The sequence below is a fragment of the Falco cherrug genome, chromosome 4, assembly GCF_023634085.1.
Source record: "Falco cherrug isolate bFalChe1 chromosome 4, bFalChe1.pri, whole genome shotgun sequence".
NCBI classification, from domain to species: Eukaryota; Metazoa; Chordata; class Aves; order Falconiformes; family Falconidae; genus Falco; species Falco cherrug.
Window position 1 is genome coordinate 97782999 of NC_073700.1, and position 24985 is coordinate 97807983.

Genomic DNA, 24985 nt, shown 5'->3' on the forward strand with positions numbered 1-24985 from the left:
AACAGACCCTAGTTTTTTTTTAAAATGCAGAAATATTGTACGACTTATCCTTTCATATGTTTGAGTAGTGAGAAAAGGAAGAACTTGCAGAGGTGCTCTCTGCCTGCACTCTGCACTGTTACAATCAGAGCTTTAGCCCACTCCTTTCCAAAGCCATTCTTCATGGGCGTAATGTAACTTTCAGTCTGTAATTCTTTTGTAACCACATTTTCTTGGAGGAACAGTTTTCTGAAAGTTAAATTTATAATCAAGTCAGTAAGAGAGAGAGATGAAGTGATGAGGAGTACCAGTCAGTTACCATGCAATTATGTAACAACCACTATAGTATATAAATACATACAAGTCTACGGTTTCACACAGTGCCAGGTATTACAACAGACGGATAAACTTCTATTTTAAGAATAACAACTAAAGATAAAGATGACATACCTTCTTCAAAAAGTAACACCATGTTCGTGCTCTTGTTAGCAACCATGTTATTCAGTAAGGCGATAACAGTTTGCATTGTATTCCCAAGTATACTGTCTTGGTGATCCTGTAAAAACAACAAAAAAATCCACTAAAATAAAAATAATCTAGTTTTCCTTTAGCAAGGTTAGAAGATGATTATTCCCTTCGAAAAATGTAGTAATGCAAAAGCAATACTCTCTCAATCTGTTAAAGTTCAACATCTAAAATAATAGAAAACCAGCCAAGTATCTTAGCAAATAATATCAATTTCAGGGAGCCAAATCTAAAAATCTTAGACCAAAATTTCTCCCATGTTCTTTTGAACTGAAACAGCTCCTAGTTAGGTATAAACTTTCAAGACTTTTAAAACCGGCATACAGCTTTATCAGCCTAATCTCTATATATTCAGAACCAGGAACATTTCCCTTTGTATGGCATTTCTTTTATTAATGGTATTAATTTTACTCTTTTCAGTTGCAGCTTGATAACCTACCTTAGGTTGTAAAATGTATTTGTTGGTTTTGTTTGTATACTTTCCTAAGTATAAAACTGATTTCACATGCCCGTTAGAGACCTATTTCTGTATTGAATTGCATCACTTGTGATGTCTGTCTTATGCTTGCAGTGATTTTTCATCACTTTCTGAGACTCTGTTGATAACAGGAAGACGTCAGGCTTCATAAAGAAATTTATTTTCCTCTGTTATAGTTTACACACTTGCACACTCAACCTGGAAAGGGTGGATAAGGCGGTGCAATCAAAGCATGTGTTTATTCACACTAGTGACAGTAATAACTCAGGCAACTTCCAAGGAACCAAAACAGGACAGGCTTTTCCAAATCTAAGTCTAGATATAAATATAAGCCTGAATACATTTCAAATCTCCCTAGAAGGTTCAGGAACTATTTTGTCCGATTCTTCAGACTCAAAGCCAAATACAAACATACATCCAAATTGAAAATAACAACATTTAGAAAAACATGTCATATTTCATTTATTGTAGACTTTCCACATGTACCTAGGTGACTTGCACACTCCCCTTTCTCATCAAATCTCTCAATATACTGATATCACTCAACTACTTCACTGCCAGAGCACGTGCCATCTATCCTGAGCCACCTCCTGCCTGACAGCAGGAGTCATTATACCTTTGATAGAAGTTCCAATTTGAAGCTGAACAAGATGGAAGATTATTGGTCTCAAGTTAAGTATTTCAGACAACAAAAATTACTTCAGCCCTTGAATACAGCCAAAGGAACACTCTCCCTGAAGTTTCCTTTGGGAGTGGTCTCTGTAGCTTATAACGCACTTTTTGGGCTGGGGCAGGCCTAATTTTATATTATATTTATAATATAAATATATAATATAATATATAGTTATTATAAAATAAATAACTCATAGGACGCTATTTGAACCCCTGCCTGGAAACATGATATAAGTGGTTGCAATCAATATGCAAGTGAGACACACCTGATTTTTCTTGACTAGTCTGATAAAATTCAGGATACTGTGAAATGCATCTGCAATGCCACATCAGAAAGTCCTCTGTTACAGTGGTAGAAAGGGTCATGCTATGTGAAGAACAAATGTTTTCCTTCAGATATTTAACTACTGAAGGAAAAGTTTTGACAGGCAGAGACTCAGATGGTTGCTTTGAGAACATTAATTTCTGTTTCTGCACTCAAAAACTAAAATTAAATGCTATTATTCCTGTAAATACCATGAAACATACATGGTAAGGCATAATACATTAACAGATAAATATATAAAAATACACAGATTCCTATTCAACTTTAGTCTGTATGAAATTTCCGTTCTCTCTACACTAGAGCACTTTAAACTGGATCATAAGGAAAAAAGGCAAGGAAAAATGGCTCACAGCCTTTTAAAGGACTGTAGTTTCCCACCAAACCCATATATATATATGTGTATATATATATATATATGAGGCCCCTGAAGTTCTATTTACTTTACATAGCGTTTTGCAATGTCTTTTATTATTTCTATAAAGAGTACAATAGATATCTGTTCCTCTGATGGTTTAAAATACAGCCCGATAAATATAAAAGTAATGTTGGGAAGTATAAACACTACATTCCTCAAAAGATAAGGTAACCAATACAGAAAAGAGATACCATAAAGCCATGGTACTAAAAATAAATTGAAGTTATTTCCTACAGATAGCGGAAGGGTAAGAAAAACATTTTTCTGAAAGATCAACAACATGGTTATCTGGCAGTCTAGCATCACAGTATCTTCTTATTTCTCCTAGAGAACATCTAGAAAACAATACATTAAATAGTAAGAATGACTGCTTGCATTATTGAAGATAACGATACATACACTAAGTATATAAAATTAATAAAAGCAAAAAAATTCCAGAAGTCCCAAAATAAGAGTTGACTCAAATATTTTCTTCCCAAGTACAATACTTCTGTTACTGACCCATATATCTGAAGTAAACATCTTCTAGTAAAATTCCCTTTGAGATATGTAATTACAAGAGAAGCTGCCAGTTGCTTACAATAGCAATTTTTCACGTTCGTCAGATTAGTAACATTAAAATGAAGCCATTTTTTCTTTTAATGGAGATCAATTATACTAAACAATTCTCTCCCTCTACTGCAAGACTAGCACCGATGCTTTTACCTATATCAAAGTATACGTTACCAAAATTATCTTGCCCTAAACACATATAGACTAGAATTCAAGATGCAATGTAGATACCTCGAGGAAGGAAAATGGTCTCTTAATTAATTAAATAATCAGGTAATGTATGTATCATAGATGGGTTTTGACAAGATGGTAGGCTTCAAGATGCTACAGGTATGCTTTACTTATCTAAGTCATCACTGATTGCTTAGACTCGGTTTCAGACATTTATATAAAAATATTTAACTTCTTCATAATCTATCAAGGAACAAAGCTGATCTAATTTTTGTGCACAGCACCACAGACTGTGGACATTTAATGAACAGTGCACTTGACAGCTTTAATAAAACACAGCATTTGCCAGCAGAGATAATTAGAATTGAAGCAGCAAAATTCTAGTGTTTGGCAACACAGATGAAACAACTTCATTAAAATGTACAGCTTCGGCAAATGAAAGGCAGGAAAGCACTGGACCCTGAAGAATAAGCCTTCTCAAAACTAATTGCTTCAGTGCTTAAAAAGGACAGCTATGAAATACCAAGGGCATAACAAGGAAATACTAGTATAAAAAAAAAGGAATCACAGAAGATAAATCAGACTTTTTCAAATAGGACTGCACTGTATTTAGGCCATTAAACTTTTCATTCTAATTTTGAAGGGTTGTACATTAACAAAAGAAATCAGTTGAAGTATTTTTTTAAAGCCAGTTAGGTAAGAGGGCGTGAATTAGCAAAGTGGGAGTATGAATCTTGGCAAGATACTATGGCTAAAGCTGCTGTTTCTCTTCCTTTAAGTGGATTAGAATTTAAAACAGCATAGGCAAACTACAGTATTTTAATTACACTTTAGATAACAAAAGAGATAGCAATTGTGATAAGAGGTTATGAATTTGGGAGTCTTCCCATACATGCCTACTACTCTTGTATCTAAGAATCCAGAATAAAATGCACTATGTATTTATATGTAATTAAATCTAAGGACTGCTATATACCACAGTCCTACTGCTCATTCAATATAATCAGAGCGATTAAACTTAAACTATAAAGAGGCTTTCTGAAGCTTATATATGGCCTGTGAATGCAAGCTAGGTAAATAAGGGGACGTAACAAGATGGAGGCTTGGTTTTCCATATATTAAATCCATTGAAAGAGGAAAATTATAGACATGAGCCATATCCAAAATATATTTACTAAAAGATGCCATTTTTATGTGATGAATATTTGGCGTATTATAATTGAGAGAAAATAAACCAAAGCATTGATGCTAACAAGGACCTCCAGAAAGAGTACAGTTTAATATTGCATTTAATGTAGCATATTTCGATATACTGTATTGCTTTGTATATATGAAAAAGAGGATCAGAAACTTTTCTGGACATAACAGTAGAACTCCTCTGTACAAAACAGCATTATTTGTATGCAGCCTGCAAGGGACATTCACAACAGCGTATGCCGTGTTCTTCAATCACAGAGGAAGCCAACTGAGAAACAAATTTAATCCAGCTATGCATGTAGTTGGATAATCTGGTCTGTAACATTTTCTGGCTTTTGATGCATAAAACCAGTTATGCATAAACTGAAAGCATATACATATGTATCTTTAACATTAAGGCAATACTATTTTCCTTATTGACGATCTAAGTCAGAAGTAAGCACAACTATGTCTCTTGCTACTCTGCTTTTCAAAAATCAGCCTTTTTCAAAAGCACAGTTCTAACAGAGCTAATATTTCCAAGTATTTTCCTCTGGGTATGGTCATACAACAAGGAGCAACTACTAATCTGGCAACCAATTTCTGGAATGACCACACATCTCAGTGTGATCATATATTCAGTGATATATTCAGGCCACAGGAAGATCAGAAGTCTTGTAACTTTCACAAAAATTCTTAGTCACCAAATGCTGAGGCAAAGTCAGTTGAGGACAGGAAAACAGTAGTGATTTTAGAAGGACTGATGAAGGAGAAAGGATACCATTAATAAAACCCTAGGCTGTCAAGTACCAACCAACAAAAAGCAGCAGTATTAGATTTTGTTCTCCTACCCACTGCAGCAGGTGATGCAAAATTTCACAAGATACTTTTTGATAAGTATATCCATTTTTTGAGAAGTGTATCAATTTACAAATGTGTTCTTACCACACCTAAGTTCATATTTTCAGAGACCTAATTATCTGTCTTTTTATTCTGGAACTCATTTGTTAGATCCTTTTCATTTCCCCAAATTCATTGTTAACTTGGGGACAAGCATGTAATTTTATCTGTGTTAATGGTTAGAATCTCACGAGGCATAAGGACAAAAGTTGACATTTACAACAAACAGAGCTCTAAAGACTGTTGCGTCTCTAGAATGAAAAGATGAAATCTTTTACTTTTAGAAAACGAGTTTGTGTCAAGATCATACAAGTACTACTTTTGCACAACAAACATTAGGAACTGAAAATATAAATAAGGCCAGTGTCCCTTCTCTTCTCATTTTATTCCCACATCCTGTAAGAATACAAGCTCAAAGAACGGACATGTGAACAAGAACAGTATTTTTTACACCACCTATTAATAGGGTAACCAGTTCTCCTCCCTTAAAAGGATCACTTCATGTTTCAAACTTGTGGAAGTTGAATAAACCATGGTAATCCAAGCAAAAAAAATGAAGCAGAGAATTAAGGATTACAAAACTCTTCTGTGTCAGCAAGCATGAGATTTATAAGCTATGTGAAAAGAATGATACTCAAATCTGTTTGGCATTAGAGGTAAACAATCTTCAAGGTTATTAAGAGGGAAACCATATGGAGGTTTGTCATAATAGTACTTTATACATGATGAAAAGAGAAATATTCCAGGTATTGATACACTTATAAAATTAACATACAATTTTTATAGCGTAAACTGACAAAGTCCCAAAACTTAAGAATTCCTTTTTCTCCTTGTTTTTGCTTAGTATTTATCTGACTAAAAAAACCCAGCTACTGGCACAAAAGTTTCTGTTAGTTTTCAGTGAATCAAACAGTCATCTTGGGGAGAAAAAACCAAACCAACAACAGGAAACTTATGATCCAGTTTGGTAGAATTCACATACCATTTTTAGTCTAATTTTTGGACAGACAGGATAAATTTTGTTGCAGCACAACAGAGAAAACAATAACCAGCCATGCAATCTTACATTCGTTGTTACAGATGAAAGTGCAATGCAACTCAGCAGCAAATCTCTAAACGCAATATCATTTCTTCTTCCTACAAAATTGCACCTCAATTTCCAGCACCAATGAAACCTCAAAGCTTCTCCTTTTGCTCCTGAAAGCCTTACGGAAGTTCATTCTCAAGGGAAATGTTCTTTACTGTCAACAGAGGGAGTCTGAGAAGACTCCTCTCGTCAAGTAGAGTCAGGCTCCTTCACAAGGAGGACACTGAAGCAATTTCCTATAAAAACATGATTTTCCCAATACCTAGAAGGAAGTATCCAAGCAATTAGCTTCCTGGGTATTAAAGCTATTCATTATGAATAAGACTGAGATGCTCCTTTAAAAGAAAAATTTGCTCATGACTGACAAGACAGTATGGAAAAGAAGCTATACAGATATCTTACTCCAAAGAATTAAGCTTCCTCATATCAAGGAAGATCTCAGCACCCTGGAAGCATTCATACTGGTACGTTCTGAAGCAATGAAGCTCTAGAAGTAATTGATACCACCACAGCAGTAACTTCATATTTAGTATCATAAATCTGTGGGTGCTTTGGAGAGTCTCAAGTATCAGCGAAGCATTTAAACTGCAGTGTCACTTGGGAGCTGCAATCAACCATTACACCAAGAAATTTCCATACCAAAATATTCACTTCTCAGATGTGCATTTTCAGCCTTAATTAACATCTAGTTCTTAAACAACTTCAGAATGACAGGTACCAATCAACTGACATCTTTTTTTCCACATGGATTTTGCTTTGATGTAAAAGACACTTTGTCACCACCAGGAAAGAAGTTTAGATGAGTTTGGGGAATTTGCTGGTGACATTTTTAATTTAGAGAACATAGATTCCTTAGACTTACCCAAAGGATCATATTAACATTTTTGACTCAAAAGGTTTGAAGGGTTCATAATAGAATTTCTGTTTAAAATCATAAAAAAAGAGATATATGCTGAAGAGGGCACTCACCTAGGATACTGAAAATTTAGTTTCAAGTCTCTGCTGTATTTGGGCTGTGCAGGGATTTGAACATTGGTCTCCTGTACTCTGCATTCCTTAAATCTATCATCAGCTGTTAAGGAATGGGTAGCTGTCTCCTCCCCATTAAATTGCTCCCTTCCCTATAGCAAATTAGTTGCTAAATCAGTAGTTAAAAGCAAAAACTGATACTGACTCATTTTACACTGCCTACTGAGGCGTGCAAGATTGAGGTTGAAATACCTTGCCTGACATTCTCTCTAACAACTGAAAAAAAAAACCCTAAGGAAAAAGTAGACTTTTTGGAGGAAGCAAAAGGGACAGGAAAAATATCCATTCCCCCTATTAATCTCAAATTGAATGTTTTATTCTTCATACTCACGGTCTGTCTTAAAACTCAGTGGTGCTGGTGAAAAAGGTGTTAAATGAGAAGCCATGGGCTGACAAAGCAGCAGGGAAATGGAACCTGTCTGAATGAGGAAAAGATGCTTTTCCCTACCATAATTTAGTTGGGTTGAGGACAGATACATTCGAGCTGTCAAAAATAGCAGGAAAACCACATTTACATACTTACTTTTTTGGTTTTACTCTTTGTTTTATGCCTTCTACCCTCAAAATACTATTTAAATACATTGTTGTTTCACACATTCACTTTTACTCAAGCTGTAAATGCAACAGGGAATGTTGATAATTAGTTTATTCAAATTACATTAAACTTGAAAACAATGGAAGGGCTGTTAAATGAAAAGGAAGCATCTGCTGAATCTTCTCTTACCAGATTCACGGTATAGTCTCATTATAATTGGGATCTTCAAAATAATTTTATTATTTCTTAAATTCTACAATTAGGTTTTTTAAGGATTATTGAAGTAGTTAATTACTAGTCTGAAAGACATTATGAAATTCTCACTTTTTAAACATCTTTTTTTAAGGCTGCCTGTTAATCTCAGACACATCTTCACAGAGATTTTGCATTTTCCCTGAGACATGCATTTTAGAAAGAAAACATACTCAACAATCAGACCGTGTCAGCTATGAACACTTCACTCAGCTCAAAGTACACATACTATTGCGTATGGATGTCCTAGTAAATTCATCTTCCAGCCCTTCCCCACTTAAGTTATACCTACAGCAGCGAGCTACATCTGCTGTTAGTTGATGCCAAGACACCAAGCCACAAGGCTGGAAAGGGGTGAGCACTAACAATATTCCTCAACGAAAAGACTGGCAGAAATGCTGAGAAGTAATAACAGCCAGCATTATAATCCCATGAGAGAGCGCGCATTCCTTTCATGTTCCTGTTCTGGCCTTAGACAGGTTGGCAATTATACTCTAAACAAACTATATTGCTACTATGACACTAGGCAGACAAGGCAAGAGAAACTATGAACTGACTGCTGTAAGTGAAAACACTGTCTAGCAAAACTGGGGTTTAAGCGTAAATAAGAAGTTGTTAAATAACTCTACTCATCACCACAGTGCTTTTTTTGTGGTGTCATACTCAATAAACATTAACTCTCAACAGTAAAGTTGTTTGCTTAAGACTGAAATTCATATATAGTCTAAAGCAATATTATGCAGAGATTTTATTTGGCATGATTTTTCTTTGCTTAATATTCATGGTCAAGACAAGACAATCTATGATCGGCCCGAAATTTAAATTATAACAACTCCCTTTTAAATCACCAGCTTCCTCCCTTCCTTCTGACATTGCAGAAAGTTACAGAATCGGGTATCTCCTCCATTTTAGCACTATTGTTTCCAGATGACTGAATGCTGAAAAAACATATAATAGATGGTAGACTCATATAGGTGTTGGGTTTGTTATATGGGGTTTTTTTTCCCGATTAGTTAATTAAGGACCATGAACATTAGCAAACCTTTACCATAATCCCATTATTAAATACTTAAAAATCCAGGAAACAAAAAATATTTTAGGTATATTACAATATCTTTGTGAAATACAGGAACAGAGTTTATGGGTAAACTATTTCTATAAAGTTGCTTCTTTTATAAATTAGATATAATCTGTACCATCAAACATCTATCTCAAGGTAAGGTTCCCTGATAAACAGTATGTATATTACACAAACACACTTCCATACCCCATGTATCACAGTGTTATCTTGGCACTTATTCAAGAACTCAAGGATTAATGTATTTTCTTCTTATGTCCAGCTGCGTATGTATATGAAGTCCAAGCATAAAAGGAGCTGGGGTGAAACTGAAAATCAATAGTCTGAACAGAACTGAACTATGATATCAGGGCAAAGATTCAAAATTTGAAGGCAAGGTTAGAACTTATAGTAGTCCTAACTGTGTGGCCACAGCAATTGAAACTCTACTGAGTATAAGTGGATTTGATACACATATTTAAGCTAAATAAGACTTGAAGTATTTGCTACCTCTTTTAATTTTGGTTTACAAAACTAAGCATTTGTGAAATGCAGGCCTAAAAAATGTTCATAGCCACCAAAACCCTCACAGCTCTCAAAGAAACAAGTCTGGTACTCAGAACCACATTTGGGAATATTTGGAAGGAGCGCTTGGATTCATAGCCAGACAACTGCTGAACTTGAACAAACAGACAAAAAAAAAAAAAGTACAGTTTCTTATTCTATGTAAATACTAGAATCACACTTTCTTTTGTAGACAAAACAAGAAGGAAGCCTCCTGTTATCCAAAAGTCTCCCCCAAAGATATGAACCACTCATCAGCTTAACTCGGGGTCTAACAAGGAAGCCACCAACCCCATTCTTTAATCAAATTCTGTGCGAGGTTAACATGATTTTGCTTTGTTACTGTTTACCAGAAGGAACTGCACACAGCTAAGACAAAAAAAAAAAAAATATCTAGAGACTAAAAAGACAGAAATTCAAGGTTAAATGACAGTATTTCTGCTTTGCTTAAATTGTTCTAGGAAGTTGCTGCAGTTTAGAGACTCCACAGAGTTTGCTTTTAAATTGGTCCTGCCTGTGATGGCAAAATCAAAGACAGCATACATAGTTTGGTTATGTTGGTCTGAGGCAGAAATAATATTTTTTCCTTTCATCATTATATTTATTCTTTTATTTGGTTTTTTTTCCTGTTTAGCATTTAATTCTTACTCTGTCCCTACCTGTGACCCTAGAAAAAGTGAACATGGTGAAGTTCACTTTAATAGGTCATATTTCAGGCATGTATTTCAGCAAAATACTTATGAAGTGACAGCCCCATTTTAGCTCTATAAAATAATGACAGCATGAATGCAACATCAGTCACAGGAATTACATCCTCCAGCCACTGGAGTTCACGGATACTGGAAGACAACTGTCTCCTTAACCAGCAGTGGTCTGCCAGCTATGCTAGACTATGAAGCAGCATCTGAAACAGAACTGACAAGAAGAAAGTAAAATAGAGAAAGAAATAACAGCTTAAAAGGATGGCAATAATAATATTAATAATGATTCAAAACATACTTGCAATATGAGGTTTATAATAGTATAAATTTGTATGTTACTATTCTTGTGAAATTAAGATGGTACCTAAACTAAAAGAGGGTAAATTTAAACTACATATAAGGAAGACATTATTTACTGTGAGGGTAAAACCACTGGAACAGGTTGCCCAGAGAAGTTGTGGATGCCCCACCTCTGGAAGTGTTCAAGGTCAGGCTGGAGACGTGGGCTTTGAACAACCCAACCTAGTGAAAGATGTCCCTGCACAAGGTAGGGGGCTTAGAACTAGGTGATTTTTAAAGGTCCCTTCCAACCCAAACCATCCTACGATTCTCTGATTTAGTCACTTGAGTGACAACATCCATGTTTTCACATAGCAGCCGCTCTTAAATAAAAGACACTGACATAAAGCATGAACAGTTCTCATCACCCAGAATACTGAACTAGGAAGAGAAGACAGAAAACAGAAATTACTTCACTGAGAGTATAAAAAAAGTACAGCACAATCAATTTTGGAATCGCCTGAGTCTTGCTCCCTCAATCTCAATAGTGCCAGTCAGTAGACAGTTTGAAAAATTCATCGTACAGATACATTCGGCACTATAGGGTTAGCTGGCACCCCACTGGCACCTGTGCACTGGCCCTGCACCAGCCAAGCACCACTGCTGAAAAATCTCAGCTGGTCTGAAGTCAACTTCTGCATTGCAAAGAACAGCAAAGGCACAAAACTTAGGATTTAAAAGCTTAGCTCAGATCTACAAGAACACAAGGGAAGAACACCAAAATTCTGCTTCTCTAAAGGCATTTGCAAAGCAGTATCAGATGCTATGACTTCAAAGATGGTATACCTCTTGCTGCTATGTATGATCTCACCCATAATTTATTCCATTTTTATAGGAGATTAACAGATGAATCAAAGACAAAATCAAGAATCACTAACATCAGCAAAATTGGAAGGTCTTCTAAACAAGTCCTACTTCTTTCTCAAAGACAGAGGAAGTTACTCTGCATTTTATTATTACTATTACTAACTATGTTGAACATCATTTTTTAATTTGCACATTTTTCTAAGGTAATCTCCAAATGATTTATTAAAGTTTCCTTCATAGTCTTGCCCCACCTCTTTCCCCCCCATAATTTCTATTTAGGTGCCTCCATATTGATTCAAGAAATGAAATTTAGGAATATAGGTTTGAAAACTGGTATAGGTTACAAAAATAAATTCTGGTTAATGACAAGATATAACCCAGTCTTTCTTCTGAGCACAGGTTCAATTCAAATATTCCTGGTTTTCATCACCATTAAGGAAGTTATTGCCTGGAAACATAGGAGATACACTGTAAAGGCACTGGAGACATACTGCCTTCACCCCCTAAAAGACTGACCTTTCCCCACCCCTCCATATAGTTCACTTCAATAGTAAACAGATACTAAATGATTATAAGAGAATTTATGTCTATTGCTTTAAAAGAGGACAGGGTACACTAAATATATATACATACGCACATTTCATAGAAAATTATTTTAAATATAACATACAAAATTCAAATGAAACTATTCTAGCACCACTGAAAAATGAATGACTTGAGGCTATGTTGTCTCAAAGCAGGACTAGATTTTCCATTCCCTCAAACATCCAAGACTCTAAAAAAAAAAAAAATGTTCCTAGTGTGCACTGACACACTCCCTAGGTTCTCACACTACCTGTACCCCACAGTGGTTATCTATCTCACATAAAGTGTAGAGGACTGAAGATGTTTTATTCCTCCTCATTTTAAGTGACAGTCCAGATAATCAGAAGCCTCTGCTACAAGGAAAATTTTACATGTACAAACTGAAGCCATTTCAGTGGGAGACTGTAAGAGATGCTAGTAAAATGTCTTGCCTAGTAGTTAGAAGACTTCTTTTGAGCTTTAAAAACCCAGTGCCAGCCATTCCTTCTGGATGATTCTTAACTTGGGATCTGCACTTGGTCCCTTCCTCTAAGGCGTTTCTAATTAATGGGCTACTGGCTATCCTGAGGTCTGTCCTCCTCCTCTGCCTCCCATGACACTTTGTGCAGAAATTTCACCCTAAATGCAAAAATCCTTTCTCAGCGAAACCTACATCCAAACTGGAATATCATCCTGAAAACTGAAATAATGCAAATATCGCCTTTCTCAAACAACACACTCAAGTCCTGAAAACCATGGAGCCTTGATCAGTTCCTATCAACAAGGTTCTGCTGCTCTGCCCAAGTTGTCTAACAACAGAGTAGTTTTATTCTCATATGAACTCATAGCCTGAAAAGTAGCTGAATGCTTTTAGATCAAAGCAGCATTTTGATGCTAAGAGAGAGGCATAAAATATCACCAGGAACTACGCTTATTATTACTAGAGGCCAGGCATAAATTGTAGCCCATATACAATGTCACACAATGTGTCACTGCACTGTAAAAGGAAAGAATAAAGAAAAATTTAAAACTGTCCAAACAAAAAAACCCCAAATAATTGGACTACTGGATTAAGATAGCATAGCAATGTTTTTTATATGAACTGATTAAAATATTAACTTTGTTAGAACATGTGGTCCTAGTAATAACTAAAGGAGTTCATTTTTTAATTACTCATAATAAAGCATTTTATAGTTATTAACATAACCGTATTAGGTTTTTATTTCATTTAATTCCATCTATCCCTGAATAGTTACTCACACTGAAAAATGTGTACAATAGATGTGAACAGAAATAAAAGGATGAAAGAGAAAAATGGCTAAAACATAACTGAAAAGCTGGTAACAGAAATTTTACAAAAGCCAGGGAGAGGGGAGTAGGGTATCATTAGCCATTTCCATATCCTAATGGAACATGCAAGTTTCAGTCTGTTACTAAGAGTGGGTCCGTGGCAAAGAGCCCAAATGAGGTCTGAGAAAGGATAATGTACCTTTAATGATTGAAATAGCAAGAAAATTAAATCTAATCATGTTTCATTAAGCATACTCTAGCTCCCATTTTTACTAAATTATTTTATTATGATTTCCCAACTGTCTGTTGAAATAACCTTTTACAGCAATTTAATTCACCATCATAAACAAGTCTCATTTCTCACAATGAAGTCCCCTGGGATTAGTGAGAGGAGATGGATAATCTAAACCTTGCCAATCCTGCAGCCACGAAGGTAACCACTCAGGGAGACAAGGATTTTTGTTTTCCTATTTGTGGCTGAGATCATTAAGATATAATTAGAAATGTATTCATGAGTAATAGAGTGTCTGTTATGGAGAAACCATTTGCCCAACAAGCATCTTCTATACCAGCCTTTAATAAGAAGGGCAGCAGGCATAATCCCCACTTCACTCTCTGGAGAGTTCTGCATTAAATGGACTGCATTAGACATCCCTCTCGCTCCCCCCTTTTTAATGGAATCTTATTCAGGCATCCAGTGTTTTCTCAGACTCCATTGTTACCATCAAAACTGCTAGTCTGTTTGCTTTCAGCAATATGCTCCTGCAGTGCCATCCAGATGTGAGCCCTAAAGATAGCTACGTGCAGTGAATTTAAATCCTGCTCCACAACTTGTTACAGGGCAAGCACATGTGAAACTACACAATATACGGTAACAAATTAATTGGACTGTTCACAAAATAAACCTTGCCTCTCTGCAGTAGTGCAAAAGAGCTGTCAACCCTCGTACGTGTCCCTTCTGCTTTAGTTAAATGAAAAGAGCATGCACCAAACAGAAAGGGTGCACCAAGAAGAAAGGATACTTTACTCAAGTCAGTAACTGGAAGAAATCTATTTTGTCCTTGAACACGATCTAACTTATTGCCAAATTCCACATCAAATCACATGACACAGCAACAGAAAAATTAAGTGATGTCACCCACCAAACAGTGCTTAGTTATCTGCCACAGGGACCAGTTCACGGCCATCACCAACTGCAGAGTGGACACTGTCAGCCACCGTATTTTGTATCATGATGGTTGAACAGGTTATTATTTTATTTGGTAGGCAGGACTTCAAAAGGAACCAAGTATATGAAAAAGAAAGAAAAACAGTTCTAGGGCACAATTTTGCTTCCTGTACCCACATGAGCAGTAAAGAATTATTTGTTCAAAGCAAGTGAGGGGCACACATTGGACCTTGTAATACAAACAGGTTTGAAAGACAAACCTACGAGAAAAAAGAGACTACCAAAATTTCAGCTGAGTCTTTGAGATGATGCTACTGTTACAATTGTAATTAGAAAGTTACAGTCAGTAAACTAAGATCAGATCATTGTAGGCTTGCATATATTTGGCTATAAATCTACTTTAGCAAAGCAATGATTTTTAAGCTTGCCTATAAAAACATTTTATAAACCAAAATATATTTAGAAACTAAGCATATAAGACAACGAGTGACTACAGTCAAAAACAGAAAGTCGAAAGCAGAATATTAAGATTTAAATTGTTTTGCTTTGTGGAAGACTGACATTCTAAAATCTAATTATCATCCTGCAATATGAACTCTTCAGGAAGACATTAACATGAGGAATGCATTACACATGACTGAAGCCAAACCAGACAAATTTTTAGATAAATAATCAGAGTTCAGAAGTAGAATATGGAACCCTCTAGAAACTATTCATGGACGTTCAATATTCTTCTACTAGCTCTACTGCAAAGCACACACTAGCTTATTACCTTAGTCATCAGGATGCAGCTGGTCAATAAACATACCATCAGCAACTGCCATGTTTTCCTACACCAGAATTTACTTAGATGAGATCATGAGATACACCTCAGTTGTTAGATAGAACAGGGATAATGTCACAGTAGAATTCTGGCCACAAGATCAGTAACTTGTTCTGAACATGTATCTCAGCTTTACTTCAGTATGTGTTTTTTCCTTAAATGCTTTCCCTTTGCCTCGATATTGACTCTCCAGTCACTGGATCAACTTACGGACAGGAACCAGGGCGTCTCAACTGGCGCAGTATTGTTGCCAGTGCACTGCCATGGCAGCAATTAGCACCTGCTTTTCTTCAACCCACAGCAACTCCAACACAGATGGATCCTCTGAGACACCATGCAAGCTAAACAACTGTCTAACATTCTCCATACTCAACGCAGCTATACCAAAAGCCCACTGGTACCCTTTTGGGTGTTTGAAGTACCCTCTCCTGAGGAATTCTATGCCAAGGATACATGGGAGCCTCCAGACAAGTCACAATAGGATGCTTTTGCGGCTTGTTCCCAGGTAGGCTTACCCCAGTCTCCAACACAGACAGTTCTTGGGATCCTGCCAGCACTCCAGAAATACAGACGGATTCTTCTCCTTTTTAATCTGATGGTATTAGAGTACACTGTGCACCAGTGTCCAGCAGAGCTTTATATTCCTTTGGAGCTGATGTGCCAGACCATTGAGTCCACACAGTCCAGTAAACCTGGTTGCCCCTTTCCTCCACCTGGCTGAAGGCAGGGCCCCTCTGTTGCTAGTTGGGAGTCCCCATTACTTGATTTTTGTAACTGCAAAGCAAAAGTGCCTTCATAAGAGTCAAAAGTCCAAGCAGCCCTTCTACTCTGCCCAACAGACAGTGAAGTAGTAGTCTTCCTGTGTGAATGCTTTTGGCTGTTGGTTTTCCTTGCACTTCCTGTACTTGCGCTTCTAGTCACCAGATAGGTTCACCATCTTACTTCCTCATGTCCTCCTCCTGGTCACACAGGAAGAACCAAAGGCTTGCATGTGGCGTGCACCACTGGCACCCATTCCCTTCAGCAGAAAAAGGCTGACTCAGTAGCTGAGTGTGTGGTTGGAGTGCATGAGGAAGAACTACCCTTCTTGGCTTGCTTGGAGACTTTGTGGGTCAGTTTGTTCACAGCCAAGAAAGAGGCCCACACGGAAGAAGCTTCATATTCTAGGAGCTGTCTATCCAATTCATATATAGTTGGTGCCTCCAACTATATGCTTCCATGCTTCACCATGGACCTCCATGGGCTGCAGGGCACAGCCTGCCTCACCATGGGCTTCACCACAGGGGGAATCTCTGCTCTGGCACCTGGAGCCCCTCCTGCCTCCCCCTGCACTGACCTGGGGATCTGCAGGGCTGTTGCTCTCACGTAGTCTCACTCCTCTCTTCTGACTGCTGCTGGTGTTGCACATGGGTTTTTTCTCCCTTCTTACATACGTTATCCCAGAGGCGCTACCACTGTCGCTGATGGGCTCAGCATTGGCCAGCGGTGGGTCCATCTTGGAGCAGCTGGCACTGGCTCTATCAGACATAGGGGAAGCTTCTGGCAACTTCTCACAGAAGCCACCCCTGTAGCCCCCCTGCTACCAAAACCTTGCCATGCAAATCCAATACACTTTCCTTAATCAACAAGGAATTTCCAAAACCTTTCTTAGGTCAGGTACAATTAGAGCTACAGACACCTATACACTCATACCTGCTAGAGTTAAAGGACTGAAAGCAAGCTTGATATTAAATAATATATATTTTGTAATTCATACAATTAAAAATAAGAGCTTAAATAATAACTTTATGCCCAAATTTGTTTGAATTCTCCAAATCACTGTTTAAGTCATGTACTCATTAAGACCAATATACTTGCATCCAACCAAATAAACAGCACAGACTGAAAATTAACCTCGTAAAACAAAGCTAATAATGTGTACTTTTAACTTGCTAATTTCTCAAAGAAATAACCGTTGATTCAGAAAGCAAGTCAATCCAAGTCATAAAACCTAATTTCTCATACAAAAGTAGGAGTGATAAGACAAACTTCTACAGCTAATAACTAAAAACTTAATACAGAAGGGCTCCCATGCATGTGTTTTCAGTATATAAAGCAAAACCTGACTCAGCTAAAACTAGAAGTCTGCCTACCCCAACAACCCACTCGGCAGCAGAAGCGGCCTTCCAAGTACAAGCCAGGTATACAGAACACTTTCCCCAGCCTCTAGGAATTCACAGCCCAACAACTTTGAGCCAGACACAGTGTTTTGAACACAATAGCTCTCAATAGATTTTTTTCTTCCATTAATTTGTCCAGTCTTGTTTTTTAATTCAAGTAAAATAAGGACCCTATGGCACAGAGTTCACAGCTGAACTTAACCCTACGGGAAGCAGCGTCACCTTCTGTCTGTTTTTAAGACCCCAACTGCAAGTTTTCTTTAGTTCTTATAATACAGTTCTATTGGAACATTCAGTGAACAGCAATACTGTTCCCTATTCACCCTGTATGAGCCACTCATGACTGTATGCTATGTGTATATTATACTTCCTCCTCAATCATCACCTTCCAGATTAAAGCATATGGAAAAAGTAATCTCTTCCAGATCATTCCAGACCTTTGATCATCTGTATCTCTCTTCTTTGCAGTTCTACTGTAACCTTTTTGAGATGGGAGACCCAAAATCCACACATGGATTAACATGGCGTAATATTTTTTCTGCTTACCATTATAACAGTTCTTCTAACAATCTATAATATCGTTTGCTTTTCTGACCAGGACTAAGGATTATGCAGATGTTTTTATTAGACTGTCTTATCTAACCACAGTATCTCATTCCTGAGTGACAATGGCGACACATCTTGCATCATTGCATATGCAGAGTCAGGGCTGTTGATAGACACATTGTACAACAGTTCGAAACACATACAGGTTTCAAGGTTGGTTTGAAAAGGAGCGCAAATTAAACTGAAGGTGAGTAGTGTTAGGTGTGAAAAAAACTTGAGAGGATTTTAATTACACAAATACTCACAAGATCCTGAAGGTTATGTACAAAACTCCTACCAAAAAAGGCTCAAACAGAGTGTGATGAAAGAATATGTGATTGTTAAAAAGCTTTATAACTAAAAAAAACCCACAACAAAACCCCAGAAAAAACGCAACCAAAACGGTTGAACAGGGGCAAAAAGCCTTGACCCAGAAACTCTGCACTGTGAACTTGCTAAGATCTTAAAACACTTCACATCTGCAGAAAAACTGAGAGGGAAGACAACATAAGCACCAATTGTGTGCCTGTCCAAGTCTTAAAGCAGTCTGTGGTGACGGCCAGTCCTGCTCTCTCACTCCTGCTGCTGGTGACATCCATCATCATTAAGGAACGTAAGCTCAATACCCTTCTGCCTGAAGTTCCCAAGACCACGGACTGATCTGGTGACTGAAATGGAATTCCTGGTACAATCTTCAGGGACCACAGAAAAAGGTCATAAACTCCTCTCATTCAGACTATCTGGGGGAACACCAACAGAATTATTCCTGACACAGTGGGCTAGAGAGAACGCACTATAAAATGAAGTACTGCAGACTACTATTGAAAGCTACATATCAGTATAAAATGACAAATAAAAGAAATAGGATTTCCCTTTCAGGGCAGAAGTTCATGTCTTTTCCATATTTTTCAAAGTCTTTTGAATGATGCATAGATCCAAACCATCTTTACTCAGTGTGAGAAAACAACAGGTTTTTATAGGATGTCTGAATTGTAGAGAAAAACAATGAAAATACTTAACACCATAGTTAAACTACAATAGAGCACTCTGTCATTCCTTAATTTAGCTGATTTTTTAAATATATAATTCTTCTGCTAAACACTACAAAAAAATCACAAACCTTCTTTCTCAGTACATATTTCAAATATTTTACAAATCTTAACTGTTCCAAAGATCACAGAGTTAAAAAGAAAGGCCTTAGTTAACATCTAAATACACTTGTTTTCCATTTAGTTTTAGAGGAAGCTCTTCCAGTTTTCCAAGAAAAATCTAATAGCATCAGCTTTTATCTGTCAGGTGCAAAGCTGAAGTTAACATGTTCCCTTAAAGGTCAGAGCTGCACTGTTTTTAAGTAAACATATAATCATTAGGAAAATATTACCTCTTTCGCCCTAAATTCTCCACAACAGTATTCAAATTCAATCACAAAAGTCTCAAATATATCACTTAATTAAAATTTGTTCAGAAACACTGTTCAAAACCCACAAGATTAATATTTAAGGTACCTTGCGTAATGTCCAAATATATTGCCAGACAAAACCAGTTGGCAGAAATGGTCAGTGACTGCACACATCCATCCACCCAACCCTGCAGTCTTTCTTGGATTTGGTTCATAAAAGGACACCCTCATGCAGTATTAAATGTGGATGGCTCAGATAAGGCAGACACGGGAGCAGAGCCAAGCCAGCTGAACAAGCATTGCCACTTTGGTCCAGCCACCTTGCTTACTGAAAGGTCAAAGCATACAAGGAAGGAGCAAGCAGGAAACAGATGAAGAGCCCAGAGACCCAAACTCAGCTGGAAGGCTACTGACTTGGATTCTGATCTAGAGGAGTTAACATCTATCTACAGGCAGGACACATTGAATGGTGGCTATCATGGCTCAGAGATAACCTGCAGGATAGTGTTTGTTTGGTTGCTTGGGTGGTTTTTAGGAAGATGGACTAGATTGGGCCAGTCACATCATGGAATGACATGTGGTTGACTGCACCGTTGGAGCTCTCAATTCTAAGACCCTGTCAAAGTAAACTGACTCAGAGCTGCATGCAGCTGAGTTTTAAAAATCTCCAAGGATGGAGATGCTACAACTTCTCTGGGCTCTTGTTCCAGTGTCTGACCACCCTCCTCACAGCCAAAATTGTCTTCCTATAACAAGCTGGAATTTCCCATCTTCCAGCTTGCTTTCATCCTCTTGGCCTTCCATTGTGCACTGCTGGGACAAGTCAGGCTTCATCTTCTCTGTAGTGTCCCATGAGGTAGCTACAGACAGGAATAAGATCCCCCCAAGACTTCTTTGCAAAGGTCATACGAAATCTGTTCTCTCAGCCCTTCTGTGTCTGCCATGTGCTCCGGGGCCCATGATCATCAGGGCCCCAAGACCATTCAGTGGACTTGCTCCAAGATGTCAAAGGTTCAGGGTAAGCACTATCACAGTCTCACAACACATTTAAAATTCTTCTCTGAAAACAGGATTTGAATAAACTATGTATTTCTAGCCAGTTTAGCCTTCCAAGAAGAACTAACTTTTAAAAGTTGTTGAGAATGAGCATTATTACAGCTTTTGTAATTGGAGGGGATTAAAGGAAGCGCCAACTGCCGGGGTCCAGCAAGGTCCAAAGGACAACAAGCAACCCTCTACAGCAGGAGCCCAGTGGATTTTGAGCAACAGCCAAAAGCCAGCACACAGTAATAAGCAGATGCTTCACCCTTTGCAGGTGTGGAGACTTGGACAACTGTTTAGTTAGATCCCAAGGCAAACCTTGAAGGGATCACAGGAGTTCTGTATTACCATAACACTGGACAAGTATTAGGGTCATAGTTATCTGTTAATTGTTTTGACGAGAGCTTAAACTACATCATCACCATGCATCCCTGTAACACTGAGCTGTTTGTCCCAACCAATGGAAGAAGCAAAAAGACCACAGGCCTCAGCTGGGCTGTCACTTTGACGCGCTGCCAAATGTTCTTGGGACAGTCAGAGCAACAAAGTAATAAAGACCGAGACCTGCCCATGCAAGGCACAACAACGATTGTCACTTTGCAGCAACTTTTTCTTTGAAATGCACTGTAAAAATATTTTCTTTCAAAAGACAACTTGTAAGATACAATACCACAATACACAAAACAACTCTCCGCTTCAGACTAGTTTAGAAACATTTTACAAAAAAAAACCCAACCCTCCACAAAAAACAGTATGCTTGCCTGCTTACTGAAGACCAGTAAAATATAACATGAACAGTGAGATCTAAAGAGATGGAAAACAGACACAACATCATAAAACTTATAAAGGTGTTCTAGTATCAGCAGTAACCATGGTCACTATTTCTGCAAAGCACTGACCTACACACTTCACTACTTTGTTGCAATTTTCTTCTCCAGTATGTTATAGCTAGCTTTAAAATCTTATTAAAGTCTTTCAGACTCATGTTTATTATCTGTCAAATTTTTGACTTCTGGGACAGGACAAAAAAACCCTACCAAGCAACACAAGAGAATATTGTTTATAACATGAGTTTTCTTATGTCCCTTAGCACTGAATATAACATAAAAAACCAGTTATGAAGTATACACACTAAAATATTAGTGTTGAGCAATAGAAAGCAATTCCTTTAAGATGCAAATAGCTGAATTTCCTTCCTATAAAAGAACATAATGCTGTCACAAATGCTGTGGACTCAATTTTTCTCTCACAAGTGGAGCTTCAGGTGATTTTGTAAACAATTTTATTCTCTCCTCTAACAGGAGCACTGATTTGAAATAATTTTCCAGAGGAGAAAAAGAATGATAAGAGATGCTTTAGTAAGATTTTTTTTTTTTCCTTTTTAAAAGCCATTTTATTATGCAGAATATCAATTTATAATATAAAATGCTTTAAAGGATGGTTCTGCTTCCCCTCACATATTTTTCTTTTTCCATCAGCAATCGTACTGCTGATCGATCTATACAGACATTCAGTCATCAAATAGGCTGTCCACATTTATTTATAATCTGTGCAGTGCTTCTTATTACAAAATCTGAACACCTTCTAAATCCTAATGAATTTATCATCCCTACATTCCTGTGATGTACATTTACTGTTTAGGCATTACCTAACCATAAGGCAAATTCATTAAATAATTCTGCTTGAATAAGGTCCAGCTGGGTCCTTAAACAGGCCTAGTTTTAGAAGTATGAGCACCAATTTCTGCTAGTTTTCTAAGAGTAAAGGTGTTCATTGGACACCCAAAGGACAGAAGCACACTAAGCACATTTGAAAAAGAAGATGCATACAATTTGCCCAGGGTCAAGAAGATACATGGATCATCAGCAACAAGAGGAAACGGTGCTCTCAGTCCTCTCAGTACTCTGCCAACAAGCCCCATATTCATCCCACAAATCACGTACTTCAGGTAAATGAAATCACCTGAAAACCTGTCCTTCTCAAATTGTCATTTGTAACGAATACACATTTAACTGCATGACCTCTCAATATTAGAAAGTTGAATTAAAACCAGTCAAAACTATTTTACTCAAGCAATTCTACAAGAACAGTTGAAAATCAGCTACTGATACCATTCAGAAAAACAACATAAACCCCCCAACAACAATAATTTTCTCAAGGTTATAGAGGGAAAGTAAATCATTCCAGCTCTGTTTAAAGCTAGCAGCTGTTAAGAGGAATCTTTTAGAATGTTTTAAAACTTATGAATGCAAAAGTTTTAATTATGCGGTATTTCCTTCATTATCCTAAGCTCATGATATTCACAAAAGAAGTGGCACGCTTCACCTCAGAGGTATATGGCACCTCTCCAAATGAGCAGCATGTGGCTGCCACGTGGTCCCTAAGTCCCCAGAGTATTTTCCATCACTTCCAACACTCCAGTTCCAGTCTTTTCCATGATATTTCTTCAAACTACATTGGTCTTTCACAAGTATGGGACAACATCCATACACTGTGAAGACATCTTCCCCTTAGAACTTGCTAGAGGATCCTAGGCAGGATGGTTGCAGCAGCAAACTGCCCAAGTGTTTATTAAGCTTCATGGAAGGCTTTGCACTTTTTAAGCCCTGCATTGCTTTATCCACATTACTACTGTTAGCTAAACTAGTAGCACAAAGGTAGGTGGAGACATCTTCATAAATTGCTGCCACACATTGACTGCAGCAGAGACAAGCTTTAAGCTTTCTGGTTAAGCAAATGTTGAAAGTCTAGCATAAGTTGCAATTATATTGAGGAAGTAAAATCTTTCTCCTGTTTTTTGTAGCAAAATGCCTATGCAAAAGAAACTTTTGTTGATTCTTCATAGGGGAACAAGAGGCTGGAGAGCAGCCCCATGGAAAAAGATCTGAGGGTTGGGTTGATGGCAAGTTGAATATGAGTCAACAGCATGCCCCAGCAGCCAAAAGGGCTGGCCGCGTCCTGGGGTGCATCAAGAACAGCACAGCTAGCTGACTGAGGGAGGTGGTTGTCCCACTCCACACTGCACTGGTGCAGCTCCACCTCAAGTGCTGTGTGCAGTTTTGGACATCTCAATATAAGGACATCAAGCTCTTAAAGTGTGTTCAGAAGAGGGTAATCAAGATGGTGAAAGGTCTCGAGGGCAAGACTTACAAGGAACAGCTGAGGTCACTTGGTTTGTTCAGCTTGGAGAAGGCTGAGGGGAGACCTCATCATAGTCTACAACTTTCTCAAGTGGGGCAGCAGAAGGGGAAGTGCTGATCTCCTCTCTCTGGTAACCAGCAATAAGACATGAGGAAATGGAATGACTCTGCGTCAGGGGAAGTTCAGATTGGAATTAGGAAAAAGTTCTTCATTAAAAGGGTGGTCATCACTGGCACAGGCTCCTGAGGGAAGTGGTCATGGCACCAAGCCTGTCAGTTCATAGAGCATGGGGATGATACTTTTAGTCATACAATTTATTTTTCAGTAGTCCTGCAAGGAGCAGGGAGTTGCACTTGATGATCCTTATGGGTCCCTTCCAACCCAAGATATCCTATGATTCTGTGATTGATTTATCCATATGCAAAAAATCACCGTACAACATCTAACTACATCTGGGGAAACAAATTATATAGCATGGGTTTTCGTTACCAACACATACCAATACCATGCATTTTGGCTTCTAATAATTCTGTTGTCATCAGTTAAGATGACAATAGTTACACATCACTAAAAGTTGCTAAGAGGTCATTTTGTGTACAGTGTTAATACTTGCAGAGAACAATTGTTGTAACAGATCAGCAACTTGTTTCAACACTGATCAAACATTTACAGTTCTATAAGTATATAAACACTTTCCCAGACACTCCCGACTGTAAGATTACTGACAAAAAATAAAATAGAATGTTCCCTTAAAAAAAAATATGTTTCAGTAATCTTCTGCTTCCTGTTCAAAAAATTCCTAAGAGTTACACTTTGACATGTTTATTTCCAGGAGTACGTATTGTGATATGGTGGCATATTGCTTTTAAGTATACACTATTTTCAAGTCAGCAATTTAAGAGAAGTAAGTAGTCTCATGCATCTCATTTTTAAACTGAAGCGTTTAAGCAAGTTAACAGAGTAATGAAAAAAAACATTTCTACCAGAAAGACCCATATTCTATACAAAATTGGAAATTAACATAATGGACCCTACTGCCTTTTACAATATCTTCTTCAGTCTCTAGAAAGACTCCGATTCATTTGATTTAGCATTAAAAAAGAATACATTTTATTTATATTAATATTAATACTTATCTTTATATCAATATTTATATAATTTTACTATTTCATTTGTTTTACTTATAATAATTACAATTAATTATAATACATAATATATAATTTATAATGTATATACTATATAATAGATATA

At 37.4% G+C, this 24985-nt stretch overlaps 1 protein-coding gene across 3 annotated transcripts in view; it reads right to left on the reverse strand.

The window, feature by feature from the left end:
* The window catches only part of ULK4 (unc-51 like kinase 4), a 249705-nt gene that overhangs the window by 91927 nt on the left and 132793 nt on the right, over positions 1-24985 (reverse strand). For all 3 annotated transcript variants that reach the window (XM_055707054.1, XM_055707052.1, XM_055707053.1), the window contains exon 32: positions 430-535. In XM_055707054.1, the coding sequence (XP_055563029.1) occupies positions 430-535 (106 nt within the window). The remainder of the gene's footprint in view (positions 1-429; positions 536-24985) is intronic.